General features: G+C 64.1%; 1 protein-coding gene across 1 annotated transcript; it reads left to right on the top strand.

The window, feature by feature from the left end:
• The first annotated feature begins 5,991 nt into the window (after positions 1 to 5,991).
• Positions 5,992 to 17,421, top strand: EHD2 (EH domain containing 2). Its single transcript, XM_068910219.1, has 5 exons — positions 5,992 to 6,878; positions 9,838 to 9,935; positions 11,937 to 12,349; positions 15,358 to 15,522; positions 16,755 to 17,421. The coding sequence occupies exons 1-5, from the start codon at positions 6,481 to 6,483 to the stop codon at positions 17,301 to 17,303; spliced, it is 1,623 nt and encodes a 540-aa protein (XP_068766320.1). The 5' UTR covers positions 5,992 to 6,480; the 3' UTR covers positions 17,304 to 17,421.
• Positions 17,422 to 17,605: the final 184 nt, after the last annotated feature.

Below are 17,605 nucleotides of genomic sequence, written 5' to 3'. Positions count from 1 at the left end.
TATCTGATCGGTCTATTTTCTCTTTCCCCCCACTCCCACCCCAGCTATCTTTAAACTTTGAGCAGATTGCTAATCAAACCAGTGGGAGGCCAAAGAGGACTCTGCAGTAATTGCCACAGAGGCAAAATTTATTGTTCGTTTTTAAGTTATTTCAAATATCATGTGGGCTTTTGGACCCTCTCATTGGTCAGCAAAGGGCAAAAAAAAAAAAAAAAAGGCAAGCAAAGGCAAGAAAGGAAACGCAAACACTAATCGCTAGAGTGAAGGAAAAGTTCACAGTAGCTCAGTAAGTTTTACGGCTTGAAGAGGAGGAAATCCCTCGGGGACTAGCTGTGGGTGGGACGGAGCCGGAGAGGGGAGATAGCAGGGAGGGAGCTCCTGCGGTCGCTCTGTCGGGAGACGTGGGGTCTCGCGTTGCTTTCTGCGGCGCTCCGTGACAGCCTGGCGTTTCGGCAGCGGTCGGGCGAGGCGGGCGCAAGCAGAGCGGCGGGAGGCATCGCGCCGCCGCGTTTCCTGCGCGGAGCCGGGCAAAGGCAGAGTGCCCAAACGCCCCAGGGTTTGCACGCCTCCTCCGCCTTTCTGTCCTTTCATCCTTAGCTGCTAGGAGTTGTTTTCTTATTCTATGATTTTGGTTTTCTTTCTCCTCGGCGGCCTCTTCAGATAAGAGAGGAATTCCCTCCCTCTCTGGAGGAGTCATTAGGTGCTTGGAGGGGTTCCTGCTCGGAAAGCCTGTGCTCTTGAAACCGCTCGTCTTCTGGTCAAAGAGGACTAGGCGTCTCGTCAGGATGTCGGTGCTCCTCCTTCGCTACTTGGGAGGAAACTGTTCGAGGAGGCAAGTAACTCCTTGTTCTCCGTTTCTGCCGCCTTGCTAGCCCCACGTAGCCTCCGAGGGGAAGAGCCTTGGGAGTCGGGTCGGACGTGGGTCGTCCTCTTTAACGGCACTGCTTCTACCAGGTCATCGGGCTTGCTCGACCTTCTCCTGGGTCTTCGCGTTCTTTATAAGTATCTGATTTTGCTTTTCCTTTTTGGTTTCCGCCGCCGGGTCCTGCCGCGGTCCCTCCGCATCTCGCAGGTGCTGGGTGTCGGAGGCAGGCGGTGGCGTTTAGAAGCGCTGTTAGATTTACGTGAGAAGTTGGATGCTGTGATCAAAGTGCCACTATCAGGTACCAGGTCCTTTTGCTGTCACAGTTGAGCCCTGCCACCTGCCTTATGTTAACAGATTCCAGATTCGGTCACTGGATTCTGAAGAGGGGAGAGAGAGCACCCCCAGGTCTCCCAATCCCGATTTGTCGCTGTTTGAGGTTGCCTGCCAAAATTACGATCAGGACAGGTCTGCAGAAAGTTTGTTTCCAACAAAAAAACCCCCAACACCATTGTTTTCTCATCCTGCTCCAGTTTTTGCCCTCTTGCGCGAGCCTGATCACTGTGCCTGAGGTCAAAGTTGCACCAGATTGACACTGAAAATGCCAGCAAATGCGAGCTTTCGGGGGGAAAATGTGAGGTTGTAAAACAACACCCTTACAAAAATAAGTACTTTTGTCTAATGCCAGAAGCTCCAAGGAGGATCTGTTTATTCCCACTATGCCTTATTATTTCCTTGCCCAGACGGATGGTGACGTTTTTCCATTTTTCCCCACGTGCGTCCATACGTAGCATAACCTAACTGCGGGTGTGAATGTTGTGTGTCTGTGCCTGTACGCTGTCTGTTTGACATGCATCCCGTTAGAGCTCTTTCACTCACTTTTCCTCCCCTCTTTTTCCTTTTGAAGGCAATAAGTGTTTTGGCTTTAAGTGCCATCAGGAGCATGTGCCATTGTCCTGTTTCCTTCAAAGGCTAACTTATTCATTAACCTGCTCTGAGAGTATGTATGCACACATATACGTACATCTGCATATATATATATTTGTGCGTGTGGGAAAGAATGCGTGTATATATATGTGCATATGTGTATATGTGTGTGTGTATATATATATGTGTATATATATAGAAACGTGGTGTGTGCATGTATACATATATATTTGCATTGAAGGATCAGCTCCTCACCCCGAGCAGCTCTCTTCCCACCGTGGCCCCGCTGTTAGGAAAGTCTTCTGTAAAGACGGCGATCCAAAGTAGAAAGCGGAGGAAGGTAGCCTGTCCTCCGTCGCCGGTGGCTTTGGTGGCCCCCCCGGCTGGGTAAGCGCTAGCGCTAGAGTCAGGGGATAACTGGGGAAGAACTGGCGTGAGCAAAAAGGAAGGGCAGAGCGGTAAGCGGGGCGGTGAGCGTCGCAGGCTCGCCGCAGCCCTGCTCCTGGCGGCGGGGGCCGCGTCTCCCCTGGAGCCTTGCAAGCGTGGCGTTGCAGAGCAGCTACCGAGGGATGCCATAGCCCAAGCCACGCAAACGGATGCGTTTCTCTTCACTGCCTTTAGTATTTAATCTGAACAGTATTTATTTTCATTCTTGCACTGATTTTTTTTTTTTTTGGTGTATTGTTGGTGGGTTTCAGGTCTCCTTCATCAGACTGACTCCCCCCCCACCCCACCCCCATGACAGCTCCTCCTTTTTCGCCTTCTGCGCTGAAATTCCTGTAGGGCAGGATGGCCAGAGCGCGCGGGGGGCCGTGGGGCGCCCCCCGGGCCGGGGCAGGGCCGGCTCCCCCCTCCAGCAGAGCCACGGTCGGAGGCTGCGCCCCCCCCACCCCCCGCGCGCCCCCTCCTTGCATCCCAGTAGCTCGTGCGGGGAAACTCCTAGAGTGAAAACGGGGCAGAAAGGAGGGTGAACAGATCCCTCAAAACCCGGAATAAACTGTCTGTTCCCGTGGCATTGCTTTGGATGACAAGGCGAAGGCTCTGAGACAAGAGCGGAGGAAAAACTGTCAGTGTTACGAGTTAAAGCCATTTAAATGTCAGCTTTTTCTGGGATTTCCCCCCCCCCCCTTCAACCCGCTTCACAGTTTCACCGTCCCCTGCATTGCAGCAGCGAGCAGGCGCCTCTGCAAGGAAACCTCTTTGCGTTATTCGCTGGTTATAAATAGCGAGGGATCTCCCTTGAAAACCAGGAAACATCCTTCCCTTTCCCAGGAACGGCACCTTTTCGGTGGCCCCGGCTCCTGCGAAACCTAAAAAACGAGCACCGACAAAATTGGAGAAGCCGCAAACCGGATTTTAAGCCCGGCCCCAGCGGGGGGTATGGTGTTCGGGGCGGTTGGGCGCCGGAGGGGGCCCCGCTTCGGGCTGGTGCCCCGAAACCTTCGCTCGGGGCCCCGGGGAGAGCTCCCGCCCCCTCTAGCTCTTGCTTTTTTGGTTTTTTCCATCCTTTTTCCCCCCCGTTTAAGGGCAGCTTGGGCGTCGGGCCCCGGGGGTCGCGGGTCAGCTCCTGAGCGCCTGGGGTTTGGGGGTCGCTTCCAGCCGCCCCTTGGCCGGTTTCCTCCTCCTCCCCGGGCTCCCCAGCCCCGCGTCTCGCTGCCGCTCCTGGAAAGCCACCACCCGCCACCACCCCCCTTTTTTTCTTTTTCCTTCTCCCTTTTTCTCTTGCTGCTTCTCTCTCTTTTATCCTCCCCCCCCCCCCCCAAGAAGAAACCATAAATCTAGTTTCCAGAGCCTGGGAATTAGCCATAAACGCAGTCGGGATGCCGATGTCTTTGCTCACCGCGAGCCGCCTTCGGCGGCCGCCTCTGAGCCGGGGATTTTGTGAGTCATCCCAGCGCCTCTTCCCGGACCGGACTTCTCAGGTGGCGAAAAACCGTCGGGCAACCTGCAGGCTCCGGCTTGGTGCTGCTGCCGAGGGCCGAGCCGGAAAGCCCCGGGCTTTGTTCGTGAGCGACCTGCTCTCCTGCCCCTTTGCCCCGCTCCGGGGCGGGATTCGGAGCGGAGCCCGAGCCCCCTCTGGCTCCCTCCTCTCCGTCCCGCTCCTCTTCATTTCTCACCAAAACGAGGCCTTAAAAGTATTTCGTTCCGGCGCCCGCTCCCTCCTTCCGCCTCTTTCCCTTCCCTTCCCCGGCCCGAAGGCGCTGCCGGCCGGGAAGCGGCGCGGCCCCAGCGGGGCGCTCGATTGCTGCGTTTGAGAAGAAAACGGCGCCGTGATGAGGACGGGGGCCGGGGAAAAAACAAAGAAAGTTGGGGCAGGAGCTCAACCAGGCGGGAGGCCCGAGCGCAGCGCCTGCCCCGCTGCTCCCCGGCTTGCTTCTTTCCGGGGAAACCCACCCAAAAAAAAAAAAGCCCGTAGCGGGCGCGCTTTTCCGGGCCGGCTCACCGGAGCGCCTCTCGCCCCCGGCCCGCGGGAAGCCGGCGGGAGGAGATGCTGTTTTATTTCTTTAAAATGCTTTTTCCCCCCCGAAACCGTTCGGTGTGCGCGTTGGGAGCGGTTGGGAGAGGCGGCGGGTCCGAGCGCCGCGGCCCTCTGCCCCCGCTCCCCGCGGCAAGAGGGTCGGCTGGGTAGCAATAAGGGATGACAATTCCCAGGCTAAAAATATTTGGCGTTCTCTTTTTTTATATATACATATATATATATAAAAATGTATATTAAATTCTTTGGGTTTTTGTTTAGTGTCTTTTTTTTTTTTTTTTTGAGTCTGAAAGGAAGCGTGGATTGGGATCATTAGCTCGATATCTCCCCCGTCCCGGCGGGACGGAGCCGTCGGCCAAGCGGCGGCTCCCCGGCGCTCTGGGTCGGCGTTCTCGCCGCCGCCGCCGGAGGACGAGGGCAGCGCCCTCTTCCCTTTGCGTTTCCCAAACTTCCCGGGATTTCAGAGCGAAAATTAAGGCATGCTCATTTTAATTTTTTCACCGCGCAGCTGTTGGGGGTGGGGAAGGGGGGGGGTGTTTATCCCGTTTCTGCCCGTTTTCATTTACCTTCGCGGAGGGAAACGGCTGGCGTGTGACTCGGTGACCTGCTGGCTTTCGTTCCAATTAAGGGAAAAACGCAAAAAAATAGAGCCGTAAGCCCCGACTGTCCGATTCCTTCCCCCGTCCTTGCCCCCTCGGGAACAAGGGAACAGCAGCGCGCCCAGGCGAAGCCGGGCCGGAGGGGGAGACTCCCCGACCCCGGCCAGCAAAGCAGCCCCTTCCCTCTCCTGCCCCGCTGGTACCGGTGAACGCTATCACAGTTCGAAACAAAATATAGTACTATAAAATAATTTTGTACTGTATTTATTGTGTATAACAATTTTTTTAAAGAATTATGTACATTTAGTACTTCTGTGTAAATTAAATTGCTCTTCTTTTTAAAAACTGCCCGGGGGCTTGGTTCGCCTTTCCTTCCGCGGGGCTCTGGCCGGGGAGGCTTCCCGCGCTGGAGCCCGTCGGCGCGGCGGCGGCCGGCCCCGGCTCTCCGGCCGGCAGCGCTTTGGGGCCGAACCCGCCGGCTCCGGCGGCGGGAAGAGGGCGAAGCTGCCGCCGGCCCGGCCGAGGGCTGCGAAGCGGGGCGGCTCAGCTGCGAAGCGGGGCGGCTCGGCGGGGCCGGTACCCGTAGAAGTGTTTTTCCCGCGGGAAGGGGCGGCTGCAGCTCCGGAGCCGCTGGGCATTTCGCCCGAGTTCTCCCTGCTGCAGGGTGAACGTCCGCTGCCGGAGGGAGCCCCGTCCCCAGCCACCCCAGGCCGCGAAACCCTGCGGCTGCAGCTGGAAAAGCGGCGCGGCGGCTCCGCCGGGGCGTCGCGGCCAGGCGGCGAGCCCCCCGACCCCGGGCTGAGCACGGGCGTCACGAGCTGGCGGCCGGGCCCGCTCCCAGCGCCGCCCCGGGGCTCTCTCGCCATCCCTCGCCTGGTGGCGCCGCAGCCCGCGATCCTGCCGCCCGAAAGGCCGGATAATTTATTTATTTCCTTACTTCTTTATTTATTTATTTGATTTTTTTTCATGGCTGGCTCCCAAGTTCGGCTGCCTCGTCTCGGCCCCCCCCGTCCCGCCGCCCCCCCCCGGCTCGGTCTCTCCCCCCGCTGCTAATTTATGTTAATGTATTCTCCGCGGGCCGGAGTCTCGGCCCTTTTCTGCCCGGCCGCCTCCCGGCCCCACCTCAGATGTTCTGCGGGATCTTCTGCGAGTCCAGGGCAGGATTTTTCCTCCATTAAAAAAAAAAAAAAAGAAAAGAAAAGAAAGAAAGAAAGAAAAGGAAAACAAAAGTTGCCTTGGCCGGGGAAAGTGTTTTTCTTCGGGAAGCGGCGTCGGCAGCTCCGTCCCCCCGGGACCGCGCAGCCAGCGCCTGCTTCCACCGCTCTGACAGTTCCCCGCTTGCTTTTTTTTTTTTTTTTTTTAAATCTTTTTTCTCGCGGGGGGAGGAAGAAAACACAGTCACCTCCCCACGGGCAAGAGGAGAAATCGCCGCCGGGGATTATTCTTGCTCTCGCCGTCCGGAGGCCGAAGCCGACGCGGAGCCTCGTCCGAGCGGCGGCGCCGGCGCGGGAACTGCGCCAGCGGAATTCCCACGCTCCGCGGCGCCCCCCCGGAGAGACCCCGGCCCGCGCCCCCCGCGCCCCCCGCGGCCCCCGCGCCCCCGCCGCCGGCCCAGCATGTTCAGCTGGATGAAGAAGCAGGAGAAGAAGAACCCCGAGGTGATCCGCACCGTCACCGAGGGGCTCAAGGAGCTCTACAAGAAGAAGCTGCTGCCGGTGGAGGAGTTTTACCGCTTCCACGACTTCCACTCGCCGGCCCTGGAGGACGCCGACTTCGACAGCAAGCCCATGGTGCTGGTGGTGGGGCAGTACTCCACGGGGAAGACCACCTTCATCAAGTACCTGCTGGAGCAGGACATCCCCGGCAGCCGCATCGGGCCCGAGCCCACCACCGACTCCTTCGTGGCCGTCATGCACGGCGAGACCGAGGGCATCACGCCGGGCAACGCCCTCATCGTCGACCCCAAGAAGCCTTTCCGCAAGCTCAACCCCTTCGGCAACACCTTCCTCAACCGGTGAGTGCAGCCCCGGGGGGGCCCCGGCGCCCGAGGCCGCCTCCCCGGCCCCCCTCTCCCCTGCAATAGCCCCAAAGCCCCGGCGCTTCGCCCTGCTGCCCCTTCTCCTCCCCGTGCCGCTAACACCCCTCTTTTGCAGCGGGGCAGCATCTGCCAAGCCGACAGCGGATGCTCTCGCTTGCCTTTTTTTTCTATTTTTTTTGTTGTTCCTTCTATTTGTTGACGTTCCCTCTAAAGTGGAGCCTTTCGGCCAGAAACGTTTGGAAACTTCTTTTGGCCGGGGAAACGCTTCGCCTGCTCGCGCCCAGCTCGGGGAATCGCCCACTGGCCCCTTCCCCGCATGGAAAAAACCCCGCCGGGCCTCCCCCCGGCCGGCGCGCGGGGGGGTTCCCGAGCTGCGGGCGCAGCAAAGCAGAAAGCCGCCCTGGCTGCTCCCCCCCAGCCGGGGGGCGGCGGGGGTCCCCGGCTGGCGGAGGCGCGGGGCATCGCTCCCAGCCCGCTGCGCGGCGGAGGGGAAGCCAGCGGCGTCTCCCTGCGGGCCCCGGCATGAGCCAGGCTTCAGGAATGCAGCGGCGCTGCCTGCCAAGGCCCCTGTGCCCCAGTGCCGGCCCTCCCCGGGCCGCCTCGGAAAGAAAGCGTCAGGGCTGCAGATGCGCTGGCAGCCGTGCGAGCAGCTAGGGCAATACCGCACGTAGTCGGGCCTGCGATAGAGCTTGCAGCTAGGGCTGCAACAGGGCGCATAGTGAGGGTTGCAGCAGAGCTGCAGTAGCGCGCACCGGGCTGCAGCAGTGCCTGCAAGTGGGGTCACGATAGCGCTTAGTTTGGGGTTGCAGTGGTGCGCGCAGTTAGGGCTGCAATGCTGCGTGCGATTGGGGTTGCAGTGGTGCGTTTGGTTAGCGGTGCAATCGTGCACGCTGCTAAGGTTGCAACAGGGCGCATAGCCAGGGCTGCAGTGGTGCGTGCAGTTAGGGCTGCAATGCTGCGTGCGATTGGGGTTGCGGTGGTGCACTTGGGTCGCAACGGTGCGCGCAGTTAGGGCTGCAGTGGTGTGCGCAGTTAGGGTTGCAGTAGCGTGCGGCCAGGGTTGCAACGGTGAATGCAATTAGGGTTGCAATAGCGCACGTAGGTGTGCAGGGCTGCACGCAGGGCTGCACGCAGGGCTGCAACGGTGCACATAGGGCTGCAGAGGTGCATGCAGTTAGGGTTGCAGTGGAACACGCAGTTAGGGCTGCAGTGGTGCACGCAGTTAGGGCTGCAACGGTGCACGCAGTTAGGGTTGCAACGGTGCACGCAGGGCTGCAATGGTGCATGCAAGGCTGCAACGGTGCAGTCAGGGCTGCAGGGCTGCACGCAGTTAGGGCTGCAGTGGTGCACGCAAGGCTGCAATGGTGCACGCAAGGCTGCAGTGGTGCAGTCAGGGCTGCAGGGGTGCACGCAGGGCTGCAGGGGTGCACGCAGGGCTGCAGGGGTGCACGCAGTTAGGATTGCAGTGGTGCACGCAGTTAGGGTTGCAACGGTGCACGCAGGGCTGCAATGGTGCATGCAAGGCTGCAACGGTGCATGCAGGGCTGCAGGGTGCACGCAGTTAGGATTGCAGTGGTGCACGCAGTTAGGGCTGCAACGGTGCATGCAGTTAGGGTTGCAAACGGTGCACACAGGGCTGCAATGGTGCACACAAGGCTGCAATGGTGCACGCAGGGCTGCAATGGTGCACGCAGGGCTGCAATGGTGCACTCAGGGCTGCAGGGGTGCACGCAGGGCTGCAGGGGTGCACGCAGTTAGGGTTGCGGTGGTGCACATCATTAGGATCGCTAATTGCTGCCGAGGCTCAGGCCCGCGACCGCCTCGCCGCGCGGGGGGCTGCGCCGGGGCCGTCCGTTCCCAGAGCAGCGGCGCGGCGCTGCTGGCGGCTCTCCCGCCCTGCCGCTGGCACGCAGGGCGTGGAGCCGTGAGTCACGTCGCCGCTGGGCTCCCGAGCAGCCTCTTGCCCGCTCGCTCGGCGCCCGGCGCGCGCCGGGGCTCGGAGCAGGCCGCCGAGCCAGCCCGCCCCTCTTCTGCAGCGGCCGCATCCGGCGCCCCCGAGCAACCGCGGGCATTTGGGAGCCGGCCGCGGCGCGGGGGGACGGCCGAGGCCCCGCTGCAGCGCTGCACCGGGGACCCCCGCGCCGCCCGCCCGCCCGGCCTGGGAAGGGATCCCACGGGGAGTGGTTTTTGCAGTATTTTTAGCGCTGTTTACCTTGGCCCGGCCCCGCTTCCTCCGGAGCCAAGGCGCTTGCACGCCTGAGCCCTCCCCGCCGCTTTCGGGGGGCAGCTGGTGCAATCGCCCCCGGGGGGCACCCTGCACTTGGGGACCGGCCCCTCGTGCCCCCAAACCCGGGCGAGGGACCCAGGCGTCCGGGCTGGTGCAATCGCCCCCGGGGGGCACCCTGCACTTGGGGACCGGCCCCTCGTGCCCCCAAACCCAGGCAAGGGACCCAGGCGTCCGGGCTGGTGCAATCGCCCCCGGGGGGCACCCTGTACTTGGGGACCGGCCCCTCGTGCCCCCAAACCCAGGCAAGGGACCCAGGCGTCCGGGCTGGTGCAAGCGCCCCCAGGGGGCACCCTGCATTTGGGGACCGGCCCCTCGTGCCCCCAAACCCGGGCGAGGGACCCAGGCGTCCGGGCTGGTGCAAGCGCCCCCGGGGGGCACCCTGCACTTGGGGACCGGCCCCTCGTGCCCCCAAACCCGGGCGAGGGACCCAGGCGTCCGGGCTGGTGCAATCGCCCCCGGGGGGCACCCTGCACTTGGGGACCGGCCCCTCGTGCCCCCAAACCCGGGCGAGGGACCCAGGCGTCCGGGCTGGTGCAATCGCCCCTGGGGGGCACCCTGCATTTGGGGACCGGCCCCCTCACCCTCCCCGCCAAGCCCGGGCGAGGGGCCCAGGCGTCCGGGCGCTAACACGGCGTCTCCCGCCCCCAGGTTCATGTGCGCCCACCTGCCCAACCAGGTGCTGGAGAGCATCAGCCTCATCGACACGCCGGGCATCCTCTCCGGGGCCAAGCAGCGCGTCAGCCGGGGTAAGGCCGGGCCGGGCCGCCGAGGCCCCCCGCGCTCGGTGCACCCGCCGAGCAGCGCCGGCTGGGGGGCCAGATGTGCCCCCAGAGCCCGCAGCTTCGCGTACGGCCCAGATGTGCCACCTCCCCCCCACCCATGGGACCCACCCCCAGCTGTGCGTCCCAGATGTGCCCCCATGGAACAGCCCCGATTCCAGCTGTCGGCCCCAGATGTGCCCAGAGGGGCCCCCGGGGCTCCTGCTGTGGGTCCAGATGGGCCCCCAGGCCCCTCTGATCAGCTCTGGGTCCAGACATGTGCCCCCCCAGACCCACATCTCCAGGTGTGGGTCCAGATGTGCCCCACAGCCACCCCCATTACTGTTTGGGGGTCCAGATGTGCCCCCCTCAATTTCCCTTTCTCTGAGGTCTGGCCCAGATGTGCCCCCCAAAGCCCCCCAGTCTCCGAGTGTGGGGCACGGATGTGCCCCAACCCCCCGATCTCTGAGCATGGGCCCAGCTGTGCCCCCCACCCACCCCGTCTCTGGGCACGGCTCCAGATGTGCAGCAGGGCCCCGCCGCACTCTCCAGCTGTGCACGGGCAGCCGCCCGCCCCCGCGCAGCCCCCTCCCAGCCGTCCAGCTGCGGCTCCAGCGGTGCCCCCGATCCCGTCCCAGCCGCCGCTCCGGCCGCGGCGCCGATTCCTTTTTTGGTGCTGCGCAGCGGCCGGCCGAGGGGCACCGGGGAGGCCGCCGCCGCCGCGCACGGGGGCTCGGGGTCAGGGCCGTGCGTGGGGGGTTCGGGGCCGTGCACGGGGTCAGGGCTGTGCAAGGGCTGGATTGGGGCCGTGCACGGGGTCAGGGCTGTGCAAGGGCTGGATCGGGGCTGTGCACGGGGTCAGGGCTCTGCAAGGGCTGGATTGGGGCCGTGCACGGGGTCAGGGCTGTGCAAGGGCTGGATCAGGGCCATGCACGGGTCTGGACTGCGTACGTGCGGGAATTCGGGTCATGCAGAGGGGGAGCAGGGCCGTGCACGGGTCTGGGCCACACGTGGGGGGTTCGGGGTCAGGGCTGTGCAAGGGCTGGATTGGGGTTGCACACGGGTTTGGACCTGGCACGTGCAGGGATTGGGACCGCGTGTGGGCCAGGCCTGGGCACACAGGGGTCTTGGGGTTGGGCACGAGCGTGGACTGTGCACGTGCAAGGATTGGGGTTGTGCAGGGGTCTGGGGTGCGCACACGCCAGGATCAGGGCCGTGCACTGCTCGGGACGGTGCAGGGGGGATCGGGGCAGTGCAGGCAATGTGCCAGGGCCGTGCGTGTTTCGGGACAGTGCACAGGGCATTGGGGCCGTGCACGGTTTGGGATGGTGCAGAGGGGATCAGGGCAGTGCAGGGTGACGTGCCAGGGCTGTGCACAGCTCGGGACGGTGCAGGGGGGATTGGGGCGGTGCAAGGCAGCGTGCCAGGGCTATGCATGGTTTGGGATGGTGCAGGGGGGATCGGGGCAGTGCAGGGCAATGTGCTGGGGCCGTGCACGGTTCGGGACGGTGCACAGGGCATCGGGATGGTGCAAGGTGACGTGCTGGGGCCATGCACAGCTCAGGATGGTGCACGGGGGGATCGGGGCGGTGCAGGGCGACGTGCCGGGGCCGTGCACGGTTCGGACGGTGCAGAGGGATCGGGGTGGTGCAGGGCGATGTGCTGGGGCCGTGCACGATTTGGGGCGGCACAGAGGGATCGGGGTGATGCAGGGCGATGCGCCGGGGCCGTGCACGGTTCGGGACGGTGCAGGGGGATCGGGGTGATGCAGGGCGATGCGCCGGGGCCGTGCACGGTTCGGGACGGTGCAGGGGGATCGGGGTGATGCAGGGCGATGCGCCGGGGCCGTGCACGGTTCAGACGGCACAGAGGGATCGGGGTGGTGCAAGGCAATGCGCCGGGGCCGTGCAAAGCAGCCCCCCGTGCAACGTGCCGGGGGCTTCGCCCCGCGCCGGCCCCTTGCCGCCGCTTCCCCTCCGCTCCCCGCAGGCTACGACTTCGCGGCCGTGCTGCAGTGGTTCGCCGAGCGCGTCGACCTCATCATCCTCCTCTTCGACGCCCACAAGCTGGAGATCTCGGACGAGTTCTCGGAGGCCATCCGAGCCCTCAAGGGCAACGAGGACAAGATCCGGGTGGTCCTGAACAAGGCCGACATGGTGGAGACGCAGCAGCTGATGCGGGTCTACGGGGCGCTGATGTGGTCCCTGGGGAAGGTGTTCAACACCCCCGAGGTGCTGCGCGTCTTCATCGGCTCCTTCTGGGCCGAGCCGCTGCTCGTCTCCGACAACCGGCGGCTCTTCGAGCTGGAGGAGCAGGACTTGTTCCAGGACATCCAGAACCTGCCCCGCAACTCGGCCCTGAGGAAGCTCAACGACCTCGTCAAGCGGGCTCGCCTCGTCCGGGTGAGTGCGCCGCCCGGACGCCGGGGCCCCGCGGACCGGAGCCAGGCCAGGACGCCGGGGTCCTCTCCTGGCTCTGGTTCCCGCAGACCAGAGCTGGGACCAGGACACCTGGGTCCTCTCCTGGCTCTGGTTCCCGCAGACCAGAGCTGGGACCAGGACACCTGGGTCCTCTCCTGGCTCTGGTTCCCGTGGACCAGGACACCTGGGTCCTCTCCTGGCTCTGGTTCCCGCAGACCAGAGCTGGGACCAGGACACCTGGGTCCTCTCCTGGCTCTGGTTCCCATGGACCAGGACACCTGGGTCCTCTCCTGGCTCCGGTTCCCACAGACCAGAGCTGGGACCAGGACGCCTGGGTCCTCTCCTGGCTCCGGTTCCCGCAGACCGGGGCAGGGACCAGGACACCTGGGTCCTCTCCTGGCTCTGGTTCCCATGGACCAGGACACCTGGGTCCTCTCCTGGCTCCGGTTCCCACAGACCAGAGCTGGGACCAGGACGCCTGGGTCCTCTCCTGGCTCTGGTTCCCGTGGACCAGGACACCTGGGTCCTCTCCTGGCTCCGGTTCCCGCGGACCAGAGCTGGGACCAGGACACCTGGGTCCTCTCCTGGCTCTGGTTCCTGTGGACCAGGACACCTGGGTCCTCTCCTGGCTCCGGTTCCCACAGACCGGAGCTGGGACCAGGACACCTGGGTCCTCTCCTGGCTCCGGTTCCCGTGGACCAGGACACCTGGGTCCTCTCCTGGCTCCGGTTCCCGTGGACCAGAGCTGGGACCAGGACACCTGGGTCCTCTCCTGGCTCTGGTTCCCGCAGACCAGAGCTGGGACCAGGACACCTGAGTCCTCTCCTGGCTCTGGTTCCTGCAGACCAGAGCTGGGACCAGGACACCTGGGTCCTCTCCTGGCTCCGGTTCCTGTGGACCAGGACACCTGAGTCCTCTCCTGGCTCCGGTTCCCGTGGACCAGAGCTGGGACCAGGACACCTAGGTCCTCTCCTGGCTCTGGTTCCCGTGGACCAGGACACCTGGGTCCTCTCCTGGCTCCGGTTCCCACAGACCGGAGCTGGGACCAGGACACCTGGGTCCTCTCCTGGCTCTGGTTCCCGTGGACCAGAGCTGGGACCAGGACACCTGGGTCCTCTCCTGGCTCTGGTTCCCACAGACCAGAGCTGGGACCAGGACACCTGGGTCCTCTCCTGGCTCCGGTTCCCGCGGACCAGAGCTGGGACCAGGACACCTGAGTCCTCTCCTGGCTCTGGTTCCCGTGGACCAGGACACCTGGGTCCTCTCCTGGCTCTGGTTCCCGCAGACCAGAGCTGGGACCAGGACACCTGGGTCCTCTCCTGGCTCTGGTTCCCATGGACCGGGGCTGGGACCAGGACGCCTGGGTCCTCTCCTGGCTCTGGTTCCTGCAGACCAGAGCTGGGACCAGGACACCTGGGTTCCTCCCGGCTCTGGAGGACACAGAGGCCCCGCAGTCGGGGGGGCAGGACGCCTGGGTCCCCCCCAGCAGGGGGGTCCTGGCATGGGTCCCCCCACGTCCCCAGCTCCGGCTGCCTCCAACAATAGCCCCGGGGGGGCGGTGGCCCCCGGCCCGGCCGCATCCTGCACCCGGTTTCCTCGTTAGCAGTTTCCGACGAGGCAGAGCCTTCCGCAGCCCTCATTAAGGAGTAATTAACATCCAATCCCCCCTCCTTCCCCCCCCCACGTGGTCCCGCTCTGGGTCCTCCCGCCACCGGGACCCCCCCTCGCCGGGGCGTTGGGTCCAGCCCGAGCCCCTCACCCTGGCGTCGGGCCGCGGCCGGGCGGAAGCCGGGGGTCGGGGGCTGGCGGCGATTTTCCAGCTCCGCTTTCCCTCCCGCTCGGCCTTATCTCTTCCGGCCACCTGCGGCCGCGGCCCTTTGTGCGCCCAGGGCTTCCTCCCGCCCGGAGCGGCCCCGCGGCCCCGCCAGCGGCGCCGGGATTTTCCAGGACGGGGGCCAAGGCGGCTCCCGCACGCAGCCCCGGGCGGGACGGGGACGGGGATGGGAACGGGGTGGGGATGGGACGGGGATGGGAACGGGGTGGGAACAGGGTGGGGATGGGACAGGGACAGGGATGGGGACGGGATGGAGATGGAGATGGGGTGGGGATGGAGATGCAGATGGGGATGGGTAGGAGGGGGAACAGGGACAGGGATGGGGATGGGAACAGAGATGGGAACGTCGTGGGGATCGGGATGGGATGGAGATGGGAGGGGGACAGGGATGGGGATGGGAACGGGATGGGGATGGAGATGGGGATGGGATGGAGATGGGGATGGGGTGGGAATGGAGATGGAGATGCAGATGGGGATGGGTAGGAGGGGGGACAGGGACTGGGATGGGGATGGGAACGGGATGGGGATGGAGATGGGGATGGGGATGGGTAGGAGGGGGAACAGGGACAGGGATGGGGATGGGAACAGAGATGGGAACGGTGTGGGGATCGGAATGGGATGGAGATGGGGATGGAGATGGGAGGGGGACAGGGACAGGGATGGGGATGGGATGGGAACAGAGATGGGAATAGGGATGGAGATGGGATAGGGATGAGGATGGGAATGGGATGGAATGGAAATGGGATAGTGGCGGGGACAGGATGAGATGGGGACGGGGATGGGAGCAGGGATGAGGATGAGAGTAGGGATGGGGATGGAGACAGGGATGGAGATGGGGATGGGGATGGGGATGGAGACGGGGATGGGGATGGGAACGGGAACGGGGATGGAGATGGGGATGGGGACGGGGACACCAACCAGGACCCCCCCGCACTGCAATCCCGCAGGACCCCCCCCCCCCGGCAGTGACCAATCTTTGGGCATCCCAACCCCTCTCCCCTTCCCCCCCCCAAAAAAAAAAACCCTCCAAACCTCCCCCAAACCCCCATCAGCAGGAGCAGGGCGGGGGACCCAGGCGTCCGGGCGGCGCTGGGGCCAGGGCCGGGGGCAGCCCGGACGCCTGGGCCCCGCGGCGACGCCCCGGCCCGCGCCGCAGGTGCACGCTCACATCATCAGCCACCTGAAGAAGGAGATGCCCTCGGTCTTCGGCAAGGACAACAAGAAGAAGCAGCTCATCGCCAAGCTGCCCCTGGTCTTCGCCAAGATCCAGCTGGAGCATCACATCCCGCCCGGAGACTTCCCCGACTGCGCCCGCATGCAGGTGAGCGGCCCCGGGCGGGGGGCTGCCCAGCGCCTCTGCGCACCCCCATAGCCGCCTGCCGCCGGCCTTGGGTTGTGCACCGCGGCGCCCGAGAACCGGCTCTGCGGCACCCGGATAACCGGCTCTGGTCCGCGCGCGGGGGGGGTCCAAGAAGTGGCTTTTTTTGCAATGTTTGTTGCACCCCTGTAACTATCGTTTTTGCACCCGCATAACTGACCTTAACTGGGTTTTTTGCCCCCCCCCGGGGGGGAGGGTCCGATAACTGGCTTTTTGTAGCCTTTATTGCACCCGGATAACCTGCTCTTTTGCACCTGGATAACCAGCTTTAATGCACCTGTTTTGCACCCGGGGGCCTTTTGTAGTCTTTATTGCACCTGGGTAACCGGCTCATTTGCACCCGGCTCACTGGCTTTAGCCTGCTTTTTTTGCCCCGGGGGGGGAGGGGGGTTCCAATAACTGGATTTTTGCAGCCTTTGTTGCACCCAGTTAACCTGCTCTTTTGCCTCTGGCTAACCGAATTTAATGCACTTTTTGGCACTGTGGAATCCACTAACTGGCTTTTTGCAGTCTTTATTGCACCCGGATAACCTGCTCTTTTGCACCCGGGTAACCGGCTTTAATGCACTTTTTTGCCCGGGGCGGGGGGGTCTGATAACCTGCCTTTTGCAGCCTTTAGTGCACCTGGATAACCTGCTCTTTTGCACCTGGGTAACTGTCTCTTTTGCACCCGGATAACCAGCTTTAATGCACTTTTTTGCCCGGGGCGGGGGGGTCTGATAACCTGCCTTTTGCAGCCTTTATTGCACCTGGATAACCTGCTCTTTTGCACCTGGGTAACTGTCTCTTTTGCACCCGGATAACCAGCTTTAATGCACTTTTTTGCCCGGGGCGGGGGGTCCAATAACTGTCCTGTTGCAGCCTTTATTGCACCCGGATAACCTGCTCTTTGGCACCTGGATAACCAGCTTTAATGCACTTTTTTGCCCGGGGCGGGGGGGTCTGATAACCTGCCTTTTGCAGCCTTTATTGCACCCGGATAACCTGCTCTTTGGCACCCGGATCACCGGCTTTAAGGCACTTTTTTGCCCCCCGGGGTGGGGGGGGTCCGGTAACCGGCCTTTGGCAGCCTGGATTGCAGCCTGCTAAGCGGCTGGCGTGGGCCCGCGCGGCGCGCCGGCCGCCCCGATAACCGAGTCCGTCCCCCCCAACCCCCCCGGGGGCGGCGGGTGCAGGAGCTGCTGCTGGCGCAGGACTTCGGGAAGCTGCGGGGGCTGAAGGGCCGGATGCTGGAGGCGCTGGAGGAGCTGCTGGGCCGCGACGTGGCGGCGCTGGTGCCGCTGCTGCGGCGCGAGGAGCTGGCGGGGCCCGAGGCCGGGGTGCAGGGCGGCGCTTTCGAGGGCGCCCGCCGCGGCCCCTTCGTGGAGGGAGCGGGCGAGGAGGAGGAGGAGGAGGAAGCCGGGGCCGGGCCGGACGACGAGTGGGTGGTCACCAAGGACAAGCCCAAGTACGACGAGATCTTCTACACGCTGTCGCCGCTGGACGGCAAGCTGAGCGGCTCCAAGGCGCGCAGCTGGATGGTGAGCACCAAGCTGCCCAACTCGGTGCTGGGCCGCATCTGGCAGCTGAGCGACGTGGACCGCGACGGCATGCTGGACCACGAGGAGTTCGCCCTGGCCAGCCACCTCATCGGCGCCAAGCTGGAGGGCCGCGGGCTGCCCGCCGACCTGCCCCGCCACCTCGTGCCCCCCTCCAAGCGGCGCCCCAAGGGCTCGGCCGAGTGAGGCGGCCCCGCTCTTCCTCCTCCTCCTCCTCCTCCTCGCTGTCTCCCCCCCACCCCCCAGCACCACCCGGAATAAAGGTGGCAGCGGTGGGCGCCCGGCTGGTGGCAGCCGCCCTGCGAATGCACTCGCTGCGCCTGGGCTCTGCGGTGCGCCGGGGGGGGGACGGGGTGGGTTTGGGGGGTGCAGGAGGACGGGGTGGGTTTGGGGGTGCAATGCATGGGGTGGGTTTGGGGGGGTGCAAGGGGACGGGGTGGGTTTGGGGGGGTGCAAGGGGGACGGGGTGGGTTTGGGGGTGCAATGCA

Source organism: Struthio camelus, chromosome 16 (genome assembly GCF_040807025.1).
Source record: "Struthio camelus isolate bStrCam1 chromosome 16, bStrCam1.hap1, whole genome shotgun sequence".
Classification (NCBI taxonomy): Eukaryota; Metazoa; Chordata; class Aves; order Struthioniformes; family Struthionidae; genus Struthio; species Struthio camelus.
Note: the sequence above shows the minus strand (reverse complement) of the source record. Positions and strands in the feature narration are given on the sequence as shown.

Coding starts and splice junctions, on each gene's coding strand:
- EHD2 (XM_068910219.1), top strand. CDS start 6,481: ATGTTCAGCTGGATGAAGAAGCAGGAGAAGAAGAACCCCGAGGTGATC. Junction 9,936..11,936: donor CAAGCAGCGCGTCAGCCGGG/GTAAGGCCGGGC, acceptor CGCTCCCCGCAG/GCTACGACTTCGCGGCCGTG. Junction 15,523..16,754: donor CCGACTGCGCCCGCATGCAG/GTGAGCGGCCCC, acceptor CGGCGGGTGCAG/GAGCTGCTGCTGGCGCAGGA.